General features: G+C 39.3%; 1 protein-coding gene across 1 annotated transcript in view; it reads left to right on the top strand.

Moving 5' to 3' along the window:
* The window catches only part of PDZD8 (PDZ domain containing 8), a 65,599-nt gene that overhangs the window by 11,110 nt on the left and 27,186 nt on the right, over positions 1–27,303 (top strand). Inside the window, exons 2-3 of the mRNA XM_009934648.2 lie at positions 9,382–9,504; positions 15,165–15,267. Of these exons, the coding sequence (XP_009932950.2) occupies positions 9,382–9,504; positions 15,165–15,267 (226 nt within the window). The remainder of the gene's footprint in view (positions 1–9,381; positions 9,505–15,164; positions 15,268–27,303) is intronic.

The raw sequence follows: 27,303 nt of genomic DNA, 5'->3' as shown, positions 1-27,303 counted from the left end.
AGGCGGCTTCGTGGTGGTGTTTGAGTCACTGCTGTGAATGATCTGGCTTGGTGAATGATTCCTAAGTAATTAAACAATGGAGATGATGCAGTGTAACTCTGAAAACTTCAATAGTTTGTATTTATTTTTTTTTAAAGAATAACTCTGCATACTTGCTAACAAAACTTAATGCAGTATGGTAGAATAAACAAAACAAATTCTAATGTTGCCACGCAAAGAGCCCAGTGGACTTCAAGGGGACGAAGGGTAGGAACAGCAGTGTTAGTCAGGGGTATTGTTTTAAAACAATGCTACAAAACCTCAGCTTTTTTCTTTTTTTTTTTTTTTTTTTCCCCTGTTCCTCTGAAAGAAGAACAAATTAGAGAAAATAACAAAATTCATTATGGGGATAGTGGGACAAGATTATGGTAATTTGATCAGCTGCTTCTTTTGAATGTAGTCACAAGTTCCAACTGTAACTTGCCGTCAGTGGCGCAGGATTTGCAAAGTGCAGGAATATTCCTTTCTGCTAATGAATCCCGCAAGCCCTTCCTGTATTTGATTGTCAGCACGGGTGCCACAGGTCACGACCAGACTGAGCTTCAGCATTATTTGATCCAGTTTGTTTACAGTACTAGCCTGTTAATAAAATGCTGTGACTCGCAAATGCTGAGACCTTTGCTTGGAGGACAGCTGGCAAGTACGTGCCATGGTGTGTGCCCTGGTGCCCGTCAGTGCCCTCCCCACCACTGCAGTCTCGATAGCTGAGCTGGCTGTAAAACAGATCCGTAATTACTGCTGTTTGCAATTTTAAGGTGAACTGTCGGTCATCTCAGCTTTGCAAATGGTACTACTAATCCTGAGCGAGACTAACTCCACCGCTTTGGAAGCCTTTAAGGGTGTGAATTGGACCATCTTCTGTCTTGTCAGAAGTGACTAGATAAATGTAGGTTGAGGAGAAGCTTCTTTAGTTCAAGCATTTTTAAAAGTAACTGGAGGAGTGAGGATAAACCTTGGAAAGCTGACACGTCTAGAATTCAGAACAGATAGAAATGTTTTTTCATTTTTGCTTTACAGCTTTTGGAGGCTGTTTTCAGCAGCGAGATAGTCATTTTCTGTCTAAGCGGTCTAAGAGGATGTCATTAGTTTCCACATGGATGTAGGCTCGTGTGTAGAGCAGAGGATTATAACTCTCGAGCTCCATGAATGAGTCATGTACAGAGCTCAGACTTAGCTTAGGACATCACCATCGTTTTTCCCTGACCAGGATTGTAGAGAGATGATGTTTGTAGAGAGACTTGAGACCTCCTTATGGGAGAATATATTGCTGAAGTGAGAAAAAGCTAGCATTTTGCTAGCATCAGTTACTGGAACCAGTCTCTAATCCAGCTGGCTAAAGGTAGATTTTTGGTGTGGCTTGGGTTGGTTTGGGTTTTTTTTGTGTTTTGATTTTTTTCCTGCTGCTGTTCTCCTCGAATGGCTAAAAGCTGGTTGCTGAACCCCACCTGCCTCTCTTCCAGCTCTAGGTGAACATGAGCATGCTCTGTGTCCTCTGTCCCGTTTGGAGCGGAGCCACAACGAGTCAGGCTTTCTGATTAGACAGAGAAATTGTCTCTGTCCTGTCTGAGACTGAAATATAGCAGGATTTTGATCTCTTTCGCTTAACTTGAACCAACAGTTGGATTCAGCTAGGTCACATATCATTTAAAAAAACCACATGAAACCTCAAAGAGATCAAACAGGCATTGACTGCATAGAGTTAACTAAGTGATTTCAGTATTTATGCACTTTAGAATTTGAGAAACTAGTATTCCTGAAATGCAAAAAAGTTTGTGCGTGCTCAAATTGATTTTATTTGTATTGGTAAGAAAGTAGTTTTGATAAGCCTGATTCAAGATTACTTTTTCACCCACGGCTGTTTCAATACAGACAACAATGGCAAGTCTCCTTGCCGTGTTTAGTGACTTCTGTCACCTAAGCAGAAAAAAAACCCTACAATTTTTTGGAAGTAGCTACTTGACTATTTACATTTGTTCTTTTATCTGTTCTTGTAGAATGAGTCTTAAAGCTTTAAAATTGTTTGTCTTGAGTGTCTGATTCGAGATACACCTCAGAGGTACGGATATCACTGTAAGAAAGACGACTAGTTTAAGAATCTGGAAATGTGTGAGACATCTTTGAAGGAAAAAAAAAATCCCTACCTTTTTTTGAGGTCTTGATTTAAAAAGTGACTGTTCATATACTGAGACTTTACGCGTATGAGCCTCCCACATGCCTGTGGCAGAATATTCTGTAACACAGTGGGTGGAGTGCTAGAACTGTTTTGCAGTTTTCCATAAGATTTCCTAGAATATAAACCTACTCTCTTATTGCAGTGTTTTTCAGGTTGTTTGTAAGCCAGATTTTTATGGGTGTGGGTAAAGCTGGAATTAGTAAATTTCTGTGTTGAATAAGAGTATAGTTTGAATTACTGATGTCCCCTGAATATGAATACTGACATAGTTCTGCAGCTTTGTTCCTTGTGAAATCAGTGGAAGCTGGAGAATTGCTTTTGCAAACTTTTTTTTAAAAAAAAAAAGTACTACTATTTTTTCAAAATCAGGATGAGTTCCATTTTTATGTCTTCAGTGTGAAGAATGATGTAAGCTGTCTGCATTGTAATACCGAACCCTAACAAGCTTAAATGTTAGCTGATAAGTACTTTGGAAGTTGTCTTATGAGATCATACCATTTTTGAAGTGGGTTGCAATATTTTAGAATTTTTATAGAAGTAAACTTCATGTTAAGTTACAGAGTAAGACTAGAGGACTTTTTATGACATAAATTGTCTGGTGTCATAGATTGTCTGGTGTCAATCACTCTTTTTGAAATTTATACACTTTATGAGCATATTTACATGTATTTCTGTGAATCGGATAAAAAAGACAATCTAAAAATTACTGAATTCTCTTCTATAGTTTGTTGAACCTTTTGAGTACTCCCAAAACTGAAAATACATTTAGTAGCCATCCAAAATATTTTTGAGAGAATACTAGAATCTTTGAATATAGTAGCATTTACAAAAGTAAATTGATGCTTTCCTAATCGCAGTCCAACTTTAGATTTTGATTTAATTTTTACTTAGAGTGGTAAACAAAATTCTAAGACTTTCAGTGTGTACAAAGTAGCCTTATGCTAAAGATATTTGCATTTTTAGCTGATGGGCTCTTTGGAGATTTAAGGTCTCTTTTTGCCTTGTTTATTGAGATTTAAATATTCAGTTAATGTAAGTCCATAAAAAATTCATAAACCTGATATTTAATCTTATTTTACGGCAGTAGAGTAGTGCTGGAATTCATATAATACAAATTATTAATGTGGTCTTAAACAGATAGCCAGTAATTTTTAGACCACTGTTTTACATATCAAACTTCCTTTATAAAACCAGAGAATAATTTAAAACTTTTCCCAGAACTTATTCTAGAAAAGTGGTCTCACTACTTAGCTAAAACTCTACAAAAGCCTGGGCTTCTCCTGCATTTACAAGTGAAGTTGCAAGTCTGCTTCTCCAAGTAGGAAATGGAGTACTGAGAGCTTTTGAAGTTTCTTTCCTGTCTGTACTTAGCACTTAACAGTTGGTTTGGGTTTTTTTTCTTTTCTTTTTTTTTTTTTTAAATTGTGAGTATGGATATCCTTAGCAGATGCAATGAACAGAAACACATAAGCACTTGGTTATCTTTGGCCAGATAAATTGATATTTTTTTCCCAACTTCTTAATAGATTTCGTCATGCAAGTAAAAATATTGCAGTTAAGTAGGGACTGGTGGGAGCAGTTAATTTAAGTAATAGGTTAAACTAAGGTATAAAAGACTCCTGTCCTCTTCCCTGTTTAAGGTTGACTAACAGACGACAAAACAGACATCACAGAATAAAACTAATGGGAACATAGGTCAGACATTTCTAAAACCAAACCACTGAATTAGTCTTGTTCCAGGTGGGTGAGTTCCTTCTCCACAGAACGGGCGACTGGAAGGAAGAACAGCGTTGTTCGGGGGCTGAAAACACCCAAAATGAGGGGAACAACCTTGATTTGTTTGCTTGTTTTTCGGACGCAGTTTTGATCTAGGCTGTCTGAGTGAGGTGGTGATGAGATGAGAGCAAATGAGCCCCTGCAGTGACTCTGAAATACGACATGAATGAAGGGTGGGAGCTTTTTGTATGAAGGAGACATACTGACTGCGTACGGTGTCTGGAAACATTTCTGCTGTGCTTTGTGTGTGGAAGAGCTCAGTATTATGGTGCTTTAAGAACAACTTTAATCCTGTATATAAATTTAGTAACTTTATCTTAATTATCTTTCAGTACAGTCATCTGACCCAATTCTCATGTGAAATGTCTTTTTTTTTTTTCCTGTTTGTGTCTTGCAGTATTTGAGAAACTTCTGCTGTTTGACAGCTTCTTTTAAATATTGTTTTCGTAGTGGGGTTTTTTTTTTCACTTGCTAAAATTTCACGTGAAATTCAATTGATGGATGTTCCTGTTTATATTCATATTAAGTTAAAATGCTGTTTTTTAACATTTTCTTAATAGTGTGCTGCTTCAATTTTAGACTTCTGGACAAATAAGATAAATTTGTGGAGGGAGACTGACAATTTAACAACAAATTGAAAACACACTATAAGCATCTAATACCAGGCACTTGAAAGACTTTTTTGAACAGCATACCATATCCAAGCAGGGGTTTGGGTCAGGGGTTTAAGGTATCTCTTTTCTCATATAGCTACGATGCACCTATTTTGTTCCTCTGGAAAAGATGAAAAGTTTAGGGGCTTAACAAACTTGGTTTAGAGAGTAAAGTCTCTCCCCCATGAAATCTGCCTTATTTCTGATAGCTGTTTAGCATCATTTTCCAGGTTTGGAATTGAAAAGGAGGCTTTCGGATATATGGACTGAGTTGGTGTAATCCTGCCTTGTAGGTCAAGGATTTGTGATGTGAGCATGAATTTTGCCTTTTGACCTTGCTGAATAAGGAGATGGCAGCATTAGACCCCACTTGAAAGGGGTCTAACGTAGTTGCAGTGAAAATCTACCTTGGAGAACCTGTTAACAGCTCAGCAGTGTTTAGAAAGGCACCATATTTCTCCTGAGTACCTTTTGGTAACATTTTCTTGACTGTTGTACTGTCAGGAGCAACTCCTACATTTCTCCATGCCATTTGGCATGGCTTAAAACCTTTTTCTTGGGCTGCAGCACTGAATGGACCAATGACAAACCATTCGTTACGGGCTTGTTCTCCACTGACAGAGGTCCACAAACTGGTTTTGTTACCAGTTAAAGTTAAGGAAGGGAGCTGAGAATAATGCAGAAGTATTTAAAGATCTAGACAGCCAAACAGAAACCAGATTTTTTTTCTGGTTCAGAGTTTGCAAATTGAGAGCCTTGAATGCATGAGAGCAACCTACCAGAAATTGGTCAGATCCTGGGATGGCTGCTGGGATGGCAGCGTGTAGTTTGCCATCAAGGTTTCTTTACAGACTTTTTGAATAGATGCTTACTGGTAGGCTACATGATCTTTTTTCCTTCTTGGCCAATGTGATGAATTTCTCTAAGGCATTTGTTGGTGGACTTCTGCTCTTTAAAGATGGACTAAATATTAGCAGTTAGCAAAATACACTTTTAAAGCTATTACAGAAGTTACAGCAAGCTTATTTACACCAGGTATTTAATAAAAGAAATTCTGTATTATAATCACAAACCCAGAATGATAGGAAACTTATGTCTCCTTTATATAGGAAAGCTGGGGACAGGAAGATACTGAAGCACCGAGGGTACCGTAGTCTGCAGGGCTTGGGAAGAGAGTTCGTAACTCTTCTCTCCTTTGCTGAATCATGTTATTGGCACTATTAGCTAAAAGCCTGCTCTCGGTACTTTAATACAATGAAATACAGCTTCGCTTTCATGTTAAGTGTGTGTTGTTATCCCTGCTGTAAAGGTTTTATGAAACAAACTTTACAATTTGTTTTGTGTAGTGCTGTGACTGTTCTCACGCAGGGCAGCTGGAGAGATGGTACAGATGTGGGGAATCGGGCTTCCTCACAGAGGGGAGAACATGCTAGACCGACCAGAGGAGCAGCAGTGGTAGCACTACTGAGAGTGCCCTTTGTTACTGACAATTATGTTTTTAAAAGGTAGGGTTGCTCATAGGCTTTCCCTACCACAGGAAAAACATTGGGAGAACCTGAGATGCCCGACTCGGTTACACACATGGGTTGCAGGTTGCCTACGTGTGGTTTTACAACACAAGGGAACAGTGTCTTGCTGTGCTGCCGACTGTCGCTCTCTGGGTCTGTATTCATTCACCAGTTCCCAGTAGGAAAGTCTTTCTGAATAAATTTGGGTTATCTTGTACTTAAATACTCTGTCAACAGTTCACTTACCTAGTACATAATTGAAATCTGCTTGAGATAGTAGTTCGTCTGATGTTTAATTTTGGAATGTACAAACTCTCAGTAAATTACCTTAAATAGGTGTTATGTTATGTTATATAATTGGAAGGCTTCAGAGCAGCACTTAACCATTAAAAATGCATGTAATGTGGGATATTTAGCTCTTTGTACGTGGCTAATGCCAGTGGAAATAGGTAATGCGTTAGGTTTTTTGCTAAGGATCAAATTAATTGCAGTTGTAAGAATGTAAGCATAAGTGCTTGCTGTAAATTAAAAATGTGGTTGAGGCTGCTTTTTAATCCCATATTTGTAGAAAATTTAATTAGTGCTGCCCAAAGTCCAGCATATATTGCTTTGCATATTACTGTATATAACTGCATTGGTATTTTAGAAGTTTTTCATCTTGACTTCGTTGTTGTGTTAATTAAAAAAGTATTTTGAAAATAGAAATAAAAATTATCGTTAACATGGTTTTAATCTATCAAGAAAAATGGCATGTTCTGAGGATGATTTTGTCATGCCGTGCTGCAGGAAAAGATTGCTGTGTGTGCTGTGCTTAACGCTTTGTTCTGAAGTTACTTGAGATGATGATTTTGGTTTGAGTATGTGGGTAGATATGTCTGCATCCTTACTGGAATATTTTAGTATGTTATTTTGCTTTTTTGTTCTTGCTTATTTTTAGTATTGAAAATAGATTTGTCCAGTTTTGTGTTTTTATTAAATAGCCCACAGACTGAGGAAAGACCTTATCAATACCGACACTTCCATGCCTGGCATTTGGAGGAGTTCGGAGAGGGGATGGCAACCTGTTGGATCCTCTTGCTTTCTCTGTTCTTTCCTCCCAGAAATCTTGTTTCAGTAGCTCACTGAGGCTCCTGATGGTGGTCATTAGTTTGAGGTTCACATGGAAAACTCTTTTATTTCAAGTTGATTTGGGAAGAAGGTATATGGGCAGTTGCTGGTACCAATTGAAAAGTTATTTATTTGTGCTGGGAAAAAAACCCTCAAACCTACAAGTACTTATTCACTCAAAGCATGGCATTATTTTCCAATGTGGTTGCCTAACTCTTCCTTTTTTTGTCTAACAAAATCTGAGCTAAATCTGTATTTTGAGGGGGTGAAATTAATTTCTAAAAGGAACAGGATGCCCTTGCTTGTGCTTAGAGTGAGAGATGTGTGGGGTGGTGGTGGGTGCTGTCTGAGCAGGGAGATGGCTGGGCCCTGAAGTGGTGGAGAGTCCTGGGAGTCTGTAGGGTGAGCACAGCAGCGTTGTCTTGGTGGTATTTTCCCCAGTCTTGTGACGCTTACTGTTTCTTTAGTAATTCAAGAACTATAAAGGAAGGTTGTGAGTAAAATATCAAACCGAGTGGTATATGCACAAGGAATGTTTTCGGGTTGATTGGTTATGGTATACTCATAAGCCTAAACCATGGCCAGTGTGATTTAATTGCTTCATATTTTTCCTATGTAGACTTAAATACTTTATTCAGTTTATTGTTTTTTAAATTGAAGATTTTGACGACCAATTTCAAAGCAGTTTTCTTCTTAGAAGTTAAATTGGATTTCAGGAAAATAGCTGGATGTTGAGCTGTATTTATTCACAAGGAGAACAAAAGAAATGTCTTTCTCCTGGCTCTGTACGAGGCTGATGCTCGAACAGAAAAGCAGTGTCTTGAGTCAGAGCGCCGGGCTCCCTCCCAAAGAGCGTGCTGACAGTTAAAGGGTGCTTCATTATTTATATGAATTTCTGAAACTCTGCAGTTCAGATCCATGTGACTGTTTCCTGAATGTGTTGTGATCTCTGAATGTGACAAGCAGATGCCTCCAAAGCTTGAGCAAACCGTACTTATGAAAGACTTCTTTCTCGTGAAATGGCAGATGCATCCTGCAGGCAGCGGTGCTGTGTCCTGCTATTTGTAAGTCTGCTCAACTGAAATAATCGCTGGGAGGCTGTGTCAGTGGCAGAGGATGGAAACCAAGGCACGGGGCGGTGTCAGGAATGGGGAGCAATAAATAAAAACAGAAAGGAGGAGTATCCTGCGAGTGTTTTTTCAAATACTTGATATAAACGCTCATGCAGATGCGGCGATACCTTTCTATGCGGAGGGTTGTGGCCCTTGAGGTCAGGATCGTGTGTGTCTGCCATGTGCTGGGGCCGCAGCTGGGCAGCCTCTCCCCCTCCTTCCTTCCCTCGGATCCTGGCTTGCTCTGACACTGAAACACCAGCACTTAAAAATGAAATCGGTATTTATAACTCAGCGTATTTTAATCAGAGAATTACGTGGTGAGATAACGTGTGTAGAACGCTTAGTATCTTGAACGTGAACTGCTTTTCCTGTGAATCACATGCTATGAGAGAAATAAAGCTTGGGGCAAATATTTAGAGTACCTGTATCTTTATTTTAATTCAAGAAGACCGGCTGAAAAGAGCTAACGTATGTTTTTTCACAAAATGAGAGAAGTATCAATCTGTGCAACTAAAGTGTACCGTTTATTAGGATGCACCAGTCCTCTAAGTACAGCACTGTCATAAAAATTTTGCACTTTAGGGTCTTAGTATATTTTAGCCTTTCAATGCTGTGACATTTTATGCAGATGAAATTAAAACTTCAAATAAAGACCTGGTAAAATATTTACTGCAAAAGGACTCTTGTGTTCAATCACGTTTGCAGTCAGAAACATACTCTGTGATTTGATCAGCTTCCCATTTTCTCAAAATTATCTGCACTAGGAAATGTAACTCAAAAAAATCTATTCCTGTGAAGCATTTTTTGTTTATATATGCTCCAGTCTGCTTCACTGAAAAACCTTTAGTATCTTCGACTTGTTCCTTTTGACCAGTGGTTGTGTAGGGGTAATAGTATCTCTCTTTAGGAGTGTTGAAGATTCATTGTAATCCTGTTACCTTTTTTTATTTCTGTGTGTTAGTGTTGCTTAAATCATTTGAATTTAGATAAGTCTCTTCTCTATTTTTCAGGTTCAAGCCATTTTTTCCATTTCAAGTATTGCCACATGATGAATATGAAGATCGAGACCTCTGTATACAGGACTTTCTGTTGACAGAAGGTCGACTAAAAGTCACATTAATTGAATGTACAAGGTATGTTTTGTGGTGTTTTGCTCACTCTTGATTAAGCAAGTTCATATGTTTAACTTTGTAGTCATAGCTGTAGGTCTGTTCTGATTCAAGAAGTAGCAGCTTTGGTGTTGTGATTGAGCGCTAATCAAGAAACATTTTTTTTTAAGTAATAATGAACAGATGAAAGTTACATTAGGTTTCTGAGACACTACTATGTTGTGTGTGGGTGCATGTGTTTGCCTTTTATTTGAATTTTGCCTAGTTACAAGCTCATCTGTGCCTCCTGTTTGGCTTTTTTTTATTATTTTGTTGAATTTTTTGTTTGGCACACCAAGTTATGAATCTCTTTCCAGGACAGTATAAATATTGTAATTATCCTCTTGTGTTATGTTGTAGGTAAAGGGAAATAATTGTTTCACTGTCTTACTTAGATTTATCTAAATAACTCTTTAAAGGCATTATTTATTGCCTTTGTCTTGAACAAAATAATGCAAAGAAATAAAATCTACTTTCTTCATTCTCTAGAGGAAAATCATTTTCTTTAAAGCTGGAGAAAAAGTGTGTGGGCTCATGGTTTGTTTGGGGTGTTGGTTTTTTTTTTTTTGTCAGTCTGTTAGTTCTTGGTTTATGTTAGATCTTATCCAAGTAGTGCTTAGACTTTGATCTAGTCATGTGCTGTTCTGCTCTTTATAAAACTAAACGCTGGTTGGCAGCAAGACTTTTTTTAACCTGTTCTGCTCATTGCTTGTATTACCATGTGAGCTCCTTTTTGCACTTTTTCTATAGCCTTGTACAACTGTACAGATTGAACTGTGTTTGCTGTGGCAGTGTGCTTTATCATTGCCATGGATTTCCAGAAGATGATATTCTGCTTCTAACTATTGTGTGGGCCACAGCAGTGATTATTTTTTTGTAATAAAGTTGCTACTTACCTGTTTTCCTAGCTTTGTGATACGTTTTCTGTGAATGATCCAAGAATCCTAAATGACTCTGTGCACTCCTTGGCTGCTAGGAGCCTTTCCTCTTTACCCATACCCAGTAAGAGAACTCATCATCTCCCTTTATAGGCAGTCTCCAATTTCAGTCCAGTAGTCTGTTCATTTTTATGATCAGAGGGCCCAAAATAACTGCCTTAAGTTGTGTGCAGTTAAGGTGGTGTAGGTTTGTTTTTTGTTTTTTGTTGGTTTTTTTTTTTTTTTGTTTGTTTGGAAAGTAGTTTTTTTTAAAATACTTTGTTTTTCCTGAATCTGAAGCACTGTGTAGCATCACCAACATATCACTAGTGTTGTGTTTCTTTCCGTTACCTCTTGGAAGCCAGATTACTTGGTTTGATATCATCATCTGACCTCTCAATATTTTTCCGCTGTCACAGATGCTTATCAGATGGCTGAGAGCGGATGCAGTTGCTGGCTTGTCAGGTCTTTTAAGCTTCAGGTCTGACTTAATCCGACTGTTTTATGCAGCTTGGAATTTCTCGACAGACTTGAAAATTATGTCTCAGCAGACACCTCTTGATCAGATGCCTGACTCTTGGTCCCATAGTCATTCCTCAGATCTTCCAGGTGTCCCATCTTTTTTTTGAACTGAACAACTACAGCTGCTGTCTGTAGTCCCCCTGTGAGTAAATACTCTTGCTTCCTTTGCACCTAAAGATATGGATGAGGTAGAAGCTGAAAGACACGAGGATTTTGGTACTAAAAGAAGAAATACAAAATATATATGAAAGAAACAATGACAAAATTTTCCTTTTTCATCACCACTGTATGTGAGCTGGTGTGAAGTTCGCCTGGGACCCTGCTCAACAGTTCTCTCAGTGCAGCACTGCATGCTGAAATGCACAGCTTTTTTACTCATGTCTGCTGTTGGGACCTAGAAATTCTTCTTGGTGATCATTCTCATTCCAGAAATGAAAAGTCACTTTAATTTCTGTGTGTTTTTCAGTTTTGCTCAGTGCCCCAGAAGGTTTTTATATTCTCTCACAGTGCAGTAGCTGTGCTTTGACTTCTGTACAGAATTTGGATTAGGATTCTTGCTGATGCTGTATTCCATCTAGTCTGGTAACAGAGTTCTGCTACTTCTTCTGCTTAAGTCTGAAATACAGTGGTGAAAGTATAATGATAAAACATCTAGCAAACTTTTTGTATGTCATATCTAGTATAATTTCACTGTATTCTTCACACGACCAAATATATGCACTTTTTGCACTTCTTTTCTAATTACAGGCTTGAACGTATTGATTTCCTTGCTGTCATGCTATTGAAAGAACAAATAAATTTTGCACATTTTAAAAAATTAATGAAAAGATGGGAACTTTTGGCATAAATAAGGACTATGTGTTGCTAATTTTTGTCTAACCTGTTGAAAATGTAAGTTTTCTTGTACAAGTGCAGTGCCCTCAACTCAGTCGTTGCAAAAATGCTATTATCTGTCATTACCTTAAATTTTTAAGGAAAAGGGGAAAAAAGAAAGCAACATGCTGTTAAAATTTGCTGTATTAATTTTCTTGAAAGATACACTGTGAAGAAAGTCTTCAAGCCTGTAAACTCTGATTATATTAGATGAGAATACTCTTCCAAAATTAAGCCATCAAGTGGGCTTTCTAAATTGGCATTTGTGTCAATAGATAACCTTTGTGGACAAGGAAGTTCTCCTAAGATAGTTATTTAGTAAAATGCCACAGAGTGTACCTGATACTGACTTGTGAAACCTGGGAGTTTTATGGGTTCTTTTCTTTTTGTCTTCAAGTGGACTTCCATGTGCAGCAGTGGCACCTTTAAGTATGTGAATATTGAATTTGCCTGCCTTTGACATTCTTAAAACTTGGGAAGTGTTCTGCTTATTTCAGCTCCTAAAATACGTGCCGATAGAAAAGCCACAGTTGAAATTAAAACAATAGGAAAGGATTGTAGAGGAAGTAAATGCTTTTATGTACCTGGTAATAAATAACATGTTACTAAATATTGGTGTGTACTTCGCCTGCCCATACCAGACTCTCGTTAGATTTGCAGATCGGTCCTTTAGCATCATCCTACAAAAACCAGGAAAGCTGATAGCCGCCTTATTCATCCTCCTTTCCAGAAGACTGTAAAGACTTACTGAAGGTCTTGGCTTGGCTCAGGAGCTGGCGTGACCACAGCCTCCATGTGCTTCTGTTCCTCTGTATCAGAGGACAAACACTTCATGTCCTGGAGTTCTCATAGCGTTTGGAGTGGAAAGCAGGGCAGCTGCAAAGAACTGTTTTCCAATCCATAGCTGCTCTTCTTGAATCACTCTTTTCTACCTCCTGCTCTCTTGCTGCAGGGAATCATCCAATTTACAGTTGGGGAAGGAATAGGAATTTGCTTTCTCTAGGTATATTTTAATTAGTCAAATGATGATTTAATCACATTTCTTTATTGATTTAATTATAGCTAGGGTTATAAACTTTGTTTCAGGATGTCGTTCATACATCCTTTCATACCGATTTACAAACTTTCAATCTGTAGGATATAGATATCGCCTTAATATCCAGTTGTTCTGGGTGTGTTGTGACACAGTCTTAATGTCAGTCTTTATCTGCAGCTGTGTTTGTAGAATACAGTACCTCTGTTTGCATGCTGATGGAGGTATTATTCAAATTTCCGTAGTGTACGGGCAGTTAAGATTTCCCCTTTGTCTATCTGAAATTGGAAACTGAATTCCAAACTCCTGCGTGAAGAGCTCTTTGAAACTTAAATGTGTAGTTTTGCTGTCTTGTGATATGTTTCTTACAGTTGGGTGTTGGTAACCTAATGTAAGCTGAAATCTCATTATGACTTATTGTTTTCCTTGTGACTTTTATTTCTGGCTGAAAATTATGCTTTGCTCTTGTTTTGAGCTACCTCCTGTCCTTGTTCTTCTACTTTAGTTGCCACCAGCACAAGACAGCTTAATAGCTACTGTGTTGCTATTTTAGAGACAATAAGTACCCCTGGGAAATTCCCAAGAGTGTGCCTAGGTGGCCAGAAGATGAAACATACGCAACCAACCATCAGCTATGGAAAAGCTTTAATGAACTGTCTGATATCAGTGAGAGACTGAGGAAAACCTGTGTTACTCAAAAGCAACTACTAAAAGTGGAACAGAAAAGCCGCAGAGGGTTGGTGAGCACGGCTTAAAAACAAGCAGAGGTGGGCATGAGTTTGTCAGGTCAAGTAACCTCGAACAAACTTAGTCTTGTCCAGACGAAGTGCCCAGTCCGTTGGTTCTGAGGCTGGATTTCTGCTTGCGGTAATCAAATCGATAGTGTCTAGACAAATGAGTGCTGAAGGTCGAGCTGGAAATGGGGTTGACAGCTGCTGTCTGTGGTGTTTCACTACAGCGTGCAAACTTCCCACCTGGAGATGGGGTTACAGGGTGCAGCCACTAACTATGAACCAAAACCAACGGACACTTGGTAAAGCAGCTGTGCTGGGTACAAACCCCAGTGTGACCGTTCCCTTATCTTCCCCATGCATTCATGTACTCAGCTAAAAACTAGTTAAACAAATTCTTCATAGAGAGACATAGAAAAGATATATTTATTTGCCTCTCCTTGCTGCAATGCAAGCTAGAGAGCTGTCATAGCCAGAGAGGTGTTTTCCCCAGGGATTGGCGTAGTTTTACCAATTCTAATTGTTGGTGAAAGTTGTTTTGAATAGCTTTACTCTGTTTTCGAAGTGGGTTTACATATCTCCATCTAGAAGGCTAGGCACTTGTTCGTCATAAATATTTAATGCAGAAACATTATTTAACAACATCAAGATAAACAGAATTGATGTGTTTTTCTGGTGGATTTTCTCTATATCATCTGAAGAGTTGTGTAACACATCACAATCACAAATAAGATACTTTGAGTGAAAGCTTAGAAACTGTCCTTGTCAAATGTATACAGAAAGTCTGAGGGGGAATTAAAATCTTAATAGCTTTCTTTTGAAAGAATAAGATTTGTTTGAAGCTTTTATTCCAAAATATTTATCTGTGTCCAGCTACTGTGAAATGAGCTCTGTACAGCTTTATTGCTGTTCTGTAGCTTAAAGGTTACTGTGGGGTTTTTTTGGTTTTTTTTGTTTTTTCTTTTATAGTACTGATACCTACCTGAAAAGCTTTATCACCTTATGGAATAGGGTGTCATTGCATGAAGAACCAGTCTTTGTTATGAATGTTACCAAAAATTAGATATGAAAGGATCCCAGTTTAGTGAAATAGAAACTTAAGCAGTATTAAACTGTGACTTAATCTACAGTAACACTCTCTTGAACCAAGAATTGCAGTATATTGTGAAGTTTAGGATTAGAATGGAAGACTCCTGCAGCTATTGTTGCTTTTTTTAAAAAAAAAACCCAAACATTCTGTTGTGGAACAATACTAACCTGCCGATTGAACGCTTTATTTAAAAATAGAAAAGAAAAAGGGAAACACAACAGCAAAAAACCCCCCACAACCCAAACAAAAACCCCTTAGCTAAGAATTTGAAGTTGTATTTGATATTTATGGAGTTCTTCCACTAGATGGCGGCAGTGTCTTTCCTTTGGTGTAAGGCTGTGCCTGTGGAAGCTTTTCTCTGCGGACTTCTCTGCATCTACACATTGATAGTAACAATGGAGTGTATAAATGAACAGTGGTGAGTTTCTGGGCTATATGTAATAGTATTACAATTCTTACTATAGGCTTTTCTATTTCAGGTTACTTATGTTTGGATCCTATGAAAGAGAAACAAATGTTCATTGCACAATGGAGCTGAGCAGTAACGTCTGGGAAGAAAAATCAAGAAGTTCTATTAAAACGGTAAAAAAAGTTATAATCTTGGCATATTGCAGCATGTGTTATACTCTTAATACATTGTCTAGAAAGAGTGTATCTTTGAACAATCAAATGGGTGATACAGCAGGAAAAAAAGCTCAAAACATAACAGACCAGTTATTTACTGTTTAATCCAAAGTGTTTCACTGCCAAATTGACACATACGGATAACGTCATGTTCAGTTATCACAACTGTGCTTGAAATGTACCTGGTTTGAATATAATGTTAACTGTCCATATGATTTAGAGCAAATATTGTGAAATATACATTTTTATAGTCTTGTTATATTTGGGTGGGGCAATGTTTAGAAAACAGTGAAGAAGATTCACCTGACTTTCACTGGCCAGTAGTCTGTTCCCTTCTGGTGTGAGCGTGGAGGACAGGCATGATCGGAGGGCAGCTAACACGACTGACCTCCTCCTTTCCCCTGTATTTTGTAAAAAAGTAGGCAATTGCCCTGCGTCTCCCTTTTTGAGAACATATGAATCCTACTCTGCTAAAGAAATGTACTTTTACAAGTGTCTGCAAATACAGAAGGCAGTAGTATTGGTGGTATTGTAAGTGAATCTTTTACTAATTATCATACTTCATAACATGGAGTTTAGCAGCATACAGCCTCCAAATTGCCTTTCTTCTTGTGTATGTGTAAGGAGGAGAGTTACCTGTCTCTCTTTTTTTTTCTTCAAACAAGATGTGCAATGTATGGAAGACTCTTTCACATTAGAGTGATATTGTGGCAGTCAGCAAATTGAACTGGGCTTATGGTGAGCAAGAAGCAATGTGCTTATTGGAAAAAAACAATGAACCAAAAAAAAACCAAAACCAAAAAAAAACCAAAACAAAACACCCACTAAACCCAGAATCACAGAATCACAGAATCACAGAATAGTAGGGGTTGGAAGGGACCTCTGTGGGTCATCTAGTCCAACCCCCCCGCCGAAGCAGGGTCACCTACAGCAGGCTGCACAGGACCTTGTCCAGTCGGGTCTTGAATATCTCCAGAGAAGGAGACTCCACAACCTCCCTGGGCAGCCTGTTCCAGTGCTCCGTCACCCTCAGAGAGAAGAAGTTCCTCCTCATGTTCAGACGGAACTTCCTGTGCCTCAGTTTGTGCCCATTACCCCTTGTCCTGTCACTGGGCACCACTGAAAAGAGCTTGGCCCCATCCTCCTGACACCCACCCTTCAGATATTTGTAGGCATTTATAAGGTCCCCTCGCAGCCTTCTCTTCTTCAGGCTGAACAAGCCCAGTTCCCTCAACCTCTCCTCGTAGTGGAGATGCTCCAGTCCCCTCACCATCCTTGTAGCCCTCCGCTGGACTCTCTCCAGTAGCTCTTCATCCTTCTTGAACTGGGGAGCCCAGAACTGGACACAGTACTCCAGATGAGGCCTCACCAGGGTAGTGTAGAGGGGAAGGAGAACCTCCCTTGTCCTGCTGGCCACACTCTTCTTGATGCACCCCAGGATCCCATTGGCCTTCTTGGCAGCCAGGGCACACTGCTGGCTCATAGTTAACCTGTCGTCCACCAGGACACCCAGGTCCCTCTCCGCAGAGCTGCTCTCCAGCAGGTCCACCCCAAGCCTGTACTGGTGCATGAGGTTGTTCCTCCCCAGGTGCAGGACCCTGCACTTGCCCTTGTTGAACCTCATCAGGTTCCTCTCTGCCCAGCTCTCCAGCCTATCCAGGTCACGCTGAATGAAGCTTTAAAAAGACTTTATGTTAACGGTTGATTTCATGCAAAGAAATCACTGGAACAAAAAAAAAGTGTGTCCTGCATTTTACCCTCTGCTGTCTGAGTGCGGCTAGCTTAAGCCCTGTGCCTTTGTTATGTCTGACAGGAGTTGTGTTTGGAGACCACAAATGTTTTACAACTGGAGCAGCAAGAATCCAGAATTTCAGCATCTTGTTCAATTTCTGTAATTAAATTCCACTTTGCATTGTGTTTAAAACTCCTTGTGAAAAAGGCTGTGACACTAGTTTTCAGCTTACTGTATTATGCTTTTCCGCACAGGGCGTATGGCTGAGGAACAGACAGAAAGCCTCTTCATGCCATCTTAGCTGCTGTGTTCTCAGTCCAGCGAAAAACTTGAAGGGAGGGTAGAGGTTCATCTATTGCTCTCATAGGAACCTGTGACGCTGGGTGGCAATTAGCCTTCTGAGTGGGCAGGGAAATGATGAGCAAGGAGCCTGCAGCTGGAGTGGAGACCGAGACCCTTCAGAGAAGAACTTTCTGGAGTATGGCTCGGCAGCCAGCCATCACAGAAACTCATGGCAGCTCAGGGCTGCATTCTCCAGAGTTATCTCTGTCTCGGCCCCCTCTCAGCCTGCTCGTAACGCAGTCGGTGGTGTTTGTGTGGCTGCGAGTGAGCTGTGTCAGCTCCCTGGGCTGGCTTGCTGCCTGACAGCCCCAGCCCCAGTGGAAGGGAGAAGGAAGGGTGGGATGGCAGCAGCTTCAGCTGGTTTAAGGTGCTGAAGCATGGCATCGCCAGGGGTGATGGCATGAAGCGTTCTGGGGTCCTGGGACGAATTTCTGAATTTGCTGAACTCCGGAGATTGCTAGACTTCATTGAAGCACTAAGCAGGAGGTAGATCTGAGTAATTTATTTTCAGACCTTTTTGTTTAATCTGTTTTATGCAGCAGTTTTTAATTTTGTGTAACTTTATCTAGTTTGTTTTATTTTAAAGGTTTAAGCCCCTTTGCATAGCCACATAAGGATAAGGTAGGAGCAATTCAGCCTTAGTAGTAGGGCCAGTTCATAGTCTTAACTCTTTCCTAATAAAAAGAAATCACACAGAATCACAGAATGGTAGGGGTTGGAAGGGACCTCTGTGGGTCATCTGGTCCAACCCCCCTGCCGAAGCAGGGTCACCCAGAGCAGGCTGCACAGGACCTTGTCCAGGAGGATCTTGAATATCTCCAGAGAAGGAGACTCCACAACCTCTCTGGGCAAGAAATATTTCAAAATTTTCAAAATAGAAGCAATACTGCCAACATTAAAAAAAAAAAAAAAAAAAAACACCCAAAAAACCCCCAACAACAAAAAAAAACCCCATACCCACAAAAAAAAAAGTAAAAAAAACCCCAACCAAACAACAAAAAGCCCCAAACAATTTTGGGATCTGGACCTGATCCTGCTAATACTTACTCATGTGAATGACAGTTTTGTTAGGGTAAGCTGTGTATGAAACCATGCACGGATCTGCAGTGTTGATGCCCTGGCAGTGAAGGTGGCAGTACGCTGATTTACGCTTCTCAGGACAAATTAATTAGTGCTTATTTTTAGATAATTTTGAGTAGCAATATTGGAATATATTCTTTCTAACAACAGAAGAGAAAAGAAAAAACACTCTGCAGACAGGGTGGTACTGGTGTGTTTGTGACAGCAGATGGCAGTAGGACTGAACTGGTGAAGGCTGGAATGGCTCCTTTGTAAACCCGCAGGGAAGTACTCAGTGTGAGATGCTCTCAACTCATCTTCTGTTTCAGCATCTATAATGAAATGGCAGGTTTTTAAAATTTCTTAAGCTTTTGGAAATCTGGCCTGCAATGTACAGCAAGATTTTTCTGTGCATCTGTGTTGCAGTCCTTCATCAAGCGTCGTTCAAACACGGCTTGCCAGAGAGCAGAGACCAGCATTGCTGCATCCCTAGCTCTGCTGGCAGTGTGGAGAATTCACCCTGCTCAACCACCTTGAGCTTTAGGCCGTTAGATAGGCAGCCTTTGCTTTTGAAAATCTTGATATGGTAGAATATAGAAACTGAAAATCAGCAACTTGCAGAACTGCTTTTTGCTGCTCAACTTATATCCGACAGATGTAGTGAAATCAGGGAAGTCTCTTTTCCTTAGGAAATCAGGTTAAATGTACAAGTTAAGTTACAAAACAGTAGGATGTCTCACTGGGTGGCAAGAGTATTGCCACAGATACTGAACAAAGAAAGAAGTGTTGCTAACACACTTAACACTGGAACTTAGTTGTTTTTCTCAGATTGTAACTGTGTGAATAGTTAAATAGGAAGTTATAAAGAAAAAACATCGTGATATTTTCCAAACAAAAAGTTTACTTCTATCCTTAATTGTGCTTTTTAGGTTTAATGCAATGTTAACCACAAGGCAGATGATTGCAATATTTAATCTCTTTCAAACATTAAATCCTTCTTTTAATGCTCACATGTGCAATAATTATTTGACATGTAGTTGTTAGAATGAATAACAACTTCAGAAACTGCAGAGGAGAAACGCTAGACTAAGTTGAAGTGAAAAGTAGAAAGACGTGTTCTGGTCCAAAAGCATCTAATTTATGAGTCTCACATAGGCATGACACTACATCCTCTGATCCAGACTATGTTCTACAAAGCTTCTGAGGAAAATTCTCATACCTTTCTACATTTCCTGGCATTTTCATTCCTTTTATTATGTTAGTAGAAGTGATAAAAGATTAGACAGGTTTAATACTTCATAATGAATTTTGGCAAGACTTTAATCTGATCCCATTATTCATGGAATATTAGTAGGTGTCAAAATTGGTTTTGAAAAAAAGATGCACTATTGCTGAACATATCTGGAGCATTATTGAAGTGTCAGTTATAATACAAAGGTGTCTTGGGCTTCTGCTTATCAAATCAGTCTGAAACACCAGTGAGACTTCTGAGAGGTGATTTGGCACATTCTGACATGACACATGTAAACATTCTTAAATATCTTAATTAGTAGTACATGCTGCTGTAATTAAAATTAATCACTGCATTGCTATGTAAAATGAATTATGTATGGATAGGATGCAGCAATTAGCATTAGCAGCATTGGATTACTAGACAGATGTTCTATGGCTAAATAATTAAATATATCTAAATAATTAGATATATGTTTGTAGATATTAAATGGAGGCTTTGTCATAGATGTGGTTATGTCCACTGAACTGCCAGTTAGCAATACCAGATTGATTTCTACAAACAAAAACAATTGTTCTGTTTTTCCTTGGAGCCCATCAGTGGACCCCTGGCCTTATTACACTTGGTGAGAAACTTGCTGCTGACTTCAGCTGTGCCAGCGCTTCACATATAGTATGGTGAAAGAATAATGTAATTTTTCAGCAGAAACTGGAGTTACTCTGTGAATGAAAGCAAAACACAGTTTGCCTTCCTTAAAAGTGGTGGAAGAATGGACGTAGAGATATCTTGAAGTACTGGTAACAGGGAGCTGAGGTAGCTCTGCAGCTGTGAGTACCCCTGACGTTGACTGTGCGATGCTGGGAGCGCTCTGCGGGGGCTCAGCTGTCCTGCGTGTGCCAGGCGCTGGCACTGTCCTCTGGCTCCAGCGCTGTAGAGAAGAGTGAATCAAGAGTAGAGTTGTGTCAAAACTGGAATCTTATGGACTGCTCTGCATATCTTGGTAGTCACTTTGCCTTTCTTTAGGTGCTGATTTTTCTGACAGGTGAATTGGTTTTCTACAATTTGTAGAAACTATTGCAAATAGATTGGTATCTTCTGATACTCTGACACCTAGGAAGCGTGTACAAACTCTAAACGGTTCGTGCTTTTTCTTGGTTGTATGAACGTAAAGTAATGGGGAAGAGGTGCTCGACTGCAAAACAAAAGGTCTCTTCCAAGTTTTCTCTTAAGTCTTTATTTTTTATAGAAATTCAGGAGCACAAGAGAATCATTACCAACCCTGAAATAATTAAGTCAGATAATATAAGAAAATTGTGAGAAAGCACCTTTAAATTCTGGTTTCAACTAAAGCAATGTCTGACATGGTACTGTGGGAATAGCCACAGTTTCGTGTTCCAAAAGGTGGTAAGTGTTGGGGCTTTTTTGTTGTTGGGGTTTTTTCAACTATTTTGTTGGATCCCCCTTCTGTAGATACTAACTGTAGCAATACAGAAACTGCATTTTATATTCTGCAAAGTAAAAATTTCCATCTAAAACGCCACATCTAGTAGCCCATAGGATTTACTTTTGCAGCAGTTGTCTCAGGAGCACACAAATATCCTCTGAAGTAATCTAATAATGGAAAGAATTAAAGAATGAAGATAAGCATCCCACCACTTTCTTAGGAGTTCTGCTTGGTGTCTTCTCCAGTTCATTATGAACGTTGTGGTCAGCACTGGAGTAACTGAAGGGGAAGACCAGTGACACCGTCTTTCAATATTGCACTCTGAATTTGTGCATGCGTGTATGTACACATATATAGGCCATGATCTCCACTTTTGGTGAGGTTATCTTGATGGATATGGCCTTTTATAGGTAAATTTAATGGTAACTTTGAAATTGCAGTAGGCAGGCTGGCTGGTACTTGTTTATAAGAACAAAGCAATATTTCTCGGCCTTTCATAAAACTAAATTTCCTTTATCAGGGATTAAGAGAAACTTAAAGGTATTCCAGTACTGTAACGTATGAATGTAAAATGAGAAATAATGTAAATTAAATCTAGCACCTTCTGAAATGAGTTGCCTGAAGATACTAAACTATAATGTCAAAATTTAAAGCAACTGTGAAACGTTAATTTGTAAATACATGGAGTTAAATGCCTCACAGTTGGCATTTCAGTGTGCTTATTTAACAGCCTGCCATTTCAGCATTTAATCCTATCAAACGAAAGGAGGAGGATTAAAGCAAGAGAAGCTTTTTGAAAATGTCACTTTTTATGAAAATTCATGATCTTGTAAAATTTGATAATATTTGTATATACAATGGGGAATAGTTCTGAGATTTGTGCTTTATGTAATATTCTGTAATCCGTCTTTCAAATAAACTTGAAGGCCATCAGGATTTTTTTGGTCTCATCCGAAACATTTAAGCTTTTTGACTCAGGGCTTCGGAAGGCTTTTCTGTGTTTTTTCTGTGATTTATTGGGAGGCCTTCTGTGAAAATGCACTGTAGTTCTTCACAGCTCAAGCTATTGAATATGAATATTAAAAAACCCCACTCACTGCTTTTCTTAGTGCATGTATGTTCAGATAGATGTTTAGAACCAGAAGTCAGCACTCCAGTCACGGCCTGACCTGATACTTCTTGCCTGCTTATAAATCCTTTAGAAGCTATCGTGTACTGCATCTGAGGGCGTGCGTACGCTCACCTGGGACAGGTAGAATGCAGAGCTTGCAGCAGTTTTGCATTTGACAGGAGCCAATACTAGATACATCATGGGCAACCAAGTCTATAGCTTCCCTGACATGCGATTTCTTTCTCCTGATGTCCAAGCTTGAAGTTGTGATCCTTCCCGGCCTCCCCTGGAGTGCTCCAGAGATAGAATGCTTGCAATGAATCTGACTTGCCGAGTTTCAAATTTAAAATACCAGATAAAAAGATTAATGGATAAATAACTTGAGTGAGAAGAATCTGTAACGAGCAGGGCTTAATGCTCTCTGTGTGTGCTTGCGCATCCCCAACTCTTACTTGAAGAGCTGCCAACAGAACTCATCATGGTACTCGCACTTAAGAGTTCTCCTGCAGCCAGGTATTTGTCTCATATAGTGAAATAAGTCTATTTTGCAGCCACTTAATTCCAGTCTGAATCTCCATTATATTTTGTAACAGAGTTGTATTGCAGGTGCCACTGGTGATACTGTCTATTCAGGTGGGGTCTTCCAGCGTGGTATTTTGCAGGGTGTTGTACTCTCTGAAAGTGTGGTAGTGACCACCTCCTGGTTCATCGGAAAGAGCCGTGGGAGAGGCCCCAGCCTTTGACGGGCATGCTGGGTGAATTCACCTTTGAGACCTCTCTCTATGAATGTTCTAGGACAAAAATTATTTAAAACTTGAGGCTTGATCAGGGATTAGTTCTGTTGTTTTAATGCTTTTTACAGAGCTGATAAACAACATTCATTTTTGCTGTGTGTTTTTTCCTTGAAGGTTACTCACGTAATAACCAACCTGTAGTACAGATTCTTTGAGTTACCTTGTAGCTGCCTATCTTCCATATCCTCCTGATAGTACCCAGTTTGAATAGCAATTGTAAGCTTTTCTTATCTTACTTTTTAACTTACAACATTGCGTTTAAAATATAAAACTATGAAGTAATCACTAAGATGTATTTTGCTTAAAAATGCTTGTTAAAGCTAAGGCACACAGTTTTAGCATGTCACTCACTATATTGTCACTAGATCTGGCGCTGATGACTTTTTTTGTATTCTTTTCATCTTTTCTGCTGCATGTCCAAATATTGGATGTGGTAAAGAGTTTTAAGTAGGTTTTACGGCAGCTGTGTTTCTCATTTGCAAAGAAATTGATTTACAGTGATAGCTGATCTTGCTAAATAAATAGATGGTTGATGCATGAGAGCTAACTTTGTTTGTATAAACAGTATGGCCTATTGTAAGAGAGATAACAGTGTTTCATTGACCAAAGTAAACAAAGTGGTTTCTGGGTAATTCAGTATATTTCTGAAATGACTATCTAAACTGTTTTGTTACATCCTATTGCAAAATTATATGGCTGGATGAGCCAGCAGCTCAGGTTGGAGGTTGCTGCACGTGGCTGGAGTTGAAGAGGGACTTAAACACAGATATCCACAACCACCTCTGGAAGAATAAACTGTTTTCTTTCTCATTGGTTTGTAGTTCGTTTTCCTCTTCGGTCTTCTAGTTTACTTTTAAAATACATTTTCTCAGAGCACCTTTAAAAAAGTTAACCTCTTCTTAACATACTAGTTTTTTTCAGATTGAGAGACTGAGATCTGCTCCTACTAAGGAGATAGTATTGGATTGAAACTAATTTACCCATTCGTATGGATTTTAGTGATGTTGAGGTCCTGATTTGGTAGGGAGACATTACCAAGTAAACTGGGCATGTCAAAAACTGTCTCCTTCCATTGGAGAACAGTTACATTTCCCAAAACAACAAAGAAGTAAGGAGCCTGTGTTCGAATGTTCAATTACTGAACTAAAATGTATTTTCCAGGTTGTAACAACACAAAGAGAGAAAGCCTGGGAGTAGGTAGAAAGTCTCAGAAAAGGGGCCTGTGGCTGTGAGTAAAAACACTTGTTAAGAAATAGCGAGGTACTGGCAGTTGGTGCTCACATGCTCTCCTAAAAGGTGACTTCTAAGATCTGTGTGAGACACATAGGGGTTTGATACATGGCGAAGTGGTAGAGGTGTTTTATTTCTGACTGCAAGTTCCTCAGTGGTAACTTGTCTGTGAGTTACTCAAAGTAGTTCATCACGTGGAAGTTTGTCTTGCAATTAAGCAAGAGAAAATTACATTGTCATTTCTGCGGATTGTCAAAGGAGAGGCGAGTGCTTGTAGCTCTCACGGAACAGCTGCTGTTTACCTTCTGACCCATCGGTGCCTTCAGTAATCTGGTATTGCCCTTGGTTCCAAGTATAAACAATTTACCTGTTCATAGACTTCGAAGAGCAGTAAGAACTACTGAGAAGACTCCTGAATACCACTTTATTTGGTTGTTTTTTTCACAGTTTCCAAAGTTTTAGCAATTAAATCTACTGAGTAGCTTTTTGCTAGAAGTTTATCAAGAGCCTGCAGTTAGATCTTGCATTTTATTTTGCATTTACTCTTTGTGTTGTCTGACACCTTCCCATGCTCTCCTGCAGTATGGCAAATGCTGCTGCCGAGTTTTGTCTGCCCCTGTTCTCTACACTGTTTATTGCTGCTGTGGGCTGCACTAGAGAAGGAGCAGAGTTTAGTGTGTGCAAATGAATGTCTAAGAGGAGTTAACTTATTTTAGTAGTATTTTACCCAAATTAGTTACGTGGTTTATTTGTTGCTGTTTTGTTTGTTGGTTTTGGTTTTTTTTTTTACCCTAAGTTGGCAGATTGAGTTTGGAGACTTGACTAGAGTCTTTAACTCCTACTAAATCACTACAAATGGTGGATAACGTCGGCAGACAATTTCTTGAAGTAAAGTAAACCTGCTGCAGAGTGCCCTCCTGGAAAGTTTCGACTTTTCATTTGATAGTCTGAAAAAGGCATAACCAGGCTGGGAGTAATATCGACTCTTTAGCAGCTCATTGTGGCAAAATGAAAGAGCCAGAGTGAAACATAATGGCATACGTTTGGCTGCTGAACTGTGCCATCTGAAATGGAGATGTTTTAGATGACACAAGCTGTAATGTAGCGAGTAGATGGAGACAGCAGAGAGGTAGATGGATTGGTACTTGCTAACTGGTGTTTGTCACCAAGCAAGCAGGTTCTTCAGCACCAAGAAATGGCTTTAGAGCAATGCATGAAATGAAGGGGTCCCAAACAGGTTGGTTATTACAGGCTGCTGTGTAACTGAAAATGTCCTTTGGTTGGTAGGTCATCAGTGGTTTCTGTAACAGAAGTTTGCTTGGCTATTGTTGTTGCTCACTTTTAGTCCCCATAGATGCATCAAAGGGTCTAAAACAAAATGCTTGCTTTTAGTTAGTGGATACACTGAGAGCTGGTCGGAGTTTGTGGCATTCATGTTTCCATCTTTTCTTTGCCCTGATTCCCCACTCGGAATGCACGCTGTACGCCAGCGGGGAGAGGCGTCCGGTTACTCTGCAAGTCTTTAGGGATCCTGAAGCAGACAGTGAAGAGCAAGGGTAGCCAGCAGGAATGCGCTGTGGAAGGTGTGGCCGTACCATGGTTTGGACAAGTTTGTATGTAGCTTATCTGCTGCTGTCTGCAGGGCCTCTGTTCTCATCTGCCCTGGGTTCCTGGTCAGCAGGGGCTGCTCTTGCTTGTGGGCACCTGATTATAATAAGATTATTCTTTTTACACATCTGCTTTGGCCTGCAGCATGCTATATGCTTTGAAGTGTGATTTACACTTATAGTTGTATAAGTGCAGCTGTTTGCATTGATTTTTCTTTTTTAATTTTTTTTTTTCTTACTAATCAGAAGTGTGTGTCTCTCTTGTGGTTCTCTATACGATTCAGGCTTTTGACAGATACATAGGGCCATTGCCGGGTGTTGCCGTCTGGATTTCATCAGTCGCCCTTCTGTTCTGATGAGTTGTTAGAAACGATTGTGTTCAACTCTTTTTGAAAGTTAAGTATATGTTAAATAGGCACACCGGTCCATTGCGATTTAGTCAGAAGTTGGTAAAATAATGCATTTGTCTCTCAGTTCCATTTGATCTATGCAGCTGTTCTGCCTGTCTGTTTGGAAGTGACTTTGTACCCAGTAATATTTTAGATACTCAACTACACATGAAGGAGGGGTAAACTTTGGTTTAAGTCTCAAAAAAAAAAAAATTCCTGAAAACAAAGAGCTGGAGATGGAAAGATACAAAAATGGCATCTCCGGGGCAAACAGTGGCAGAATGCTGGTGCTAAGGTGGTGTGGGAAGCTGGTAGCTCCTGGCACAAATGTAGTTTGGTGCGAGCCACGGCATGTCTTCTTTCTCAGAGTGTGTAGAGGGAAGAGGAGAGCTTATAGGACAAATTGCATTGAAATACTTAGGTTTGTTTTTCACAAAATAACTTGTACATAAACATTCTCATTAGTAGAAGAAATCTGAGCTGCTTGGTTCTGATTCTCATTTGTATATGTACACCAGCTAAATTAAGTTACACTAGCTTAAACAAATGCATAATCAGGTTAAATACCAGGAAGGAATTTGGAATGGAGTTTTCTTAAAGTGTCCTTAATTAGTAATAGATAGTATAATAATAATTATTAGTATTAATGATTTAACTAATGAACCCACCGTTCTTTGATGTAGACATTTGATGCCCTTCAATGGGATGAAAGTAAATTTTCATACACCATAAATAGTTGATATCTAGGGGTCTTGAATTTTGTGATTCAGGTGTCAAAATACGGGCATAAAAACTACTGAGTGACTGCAAAGAAAGCCTTTAATTTTGTGGGAGGAATCTCTTATTCTGAGTATACTTTTATGTAATGTAGGCTTTTTTATGAAGTCAAATGAGTTAAGTAGTTCAGATTCTTGGACTCAAGGTAATGCAGTGTTGTTACATGTGTCGTGTCTTACCTTCCTAGAATGTAATTATTTAACTGAACATTATCTCAACATGACTCTTCATTCTTTTTCTTACTTTCTCCCTCTTAAGTCACAAGCTGAAGCAGAAAT

Source organism: Opisthocomus hoazin, chromosome 6 (genome assembly GCF_030867145.1).
Source record: "Opisthocomus hoazin isolate bOpiHoa1 chromosome 6, bOpiHoa1.hap1, whole genome shotgun sequence".
NCBI classification, from domain to species: domain Eukaryota; kingdom Metazoa; phylum Chordata; class Aves; order Opisthocomiformes; family Opisthocomidae; genus Opisthocomus; species Opisthocomus hoazin.
Note: the sequence above shows the minus strand (reverse complement) of the source record. Positions and strands in the feature narration are given on the sequence as shown.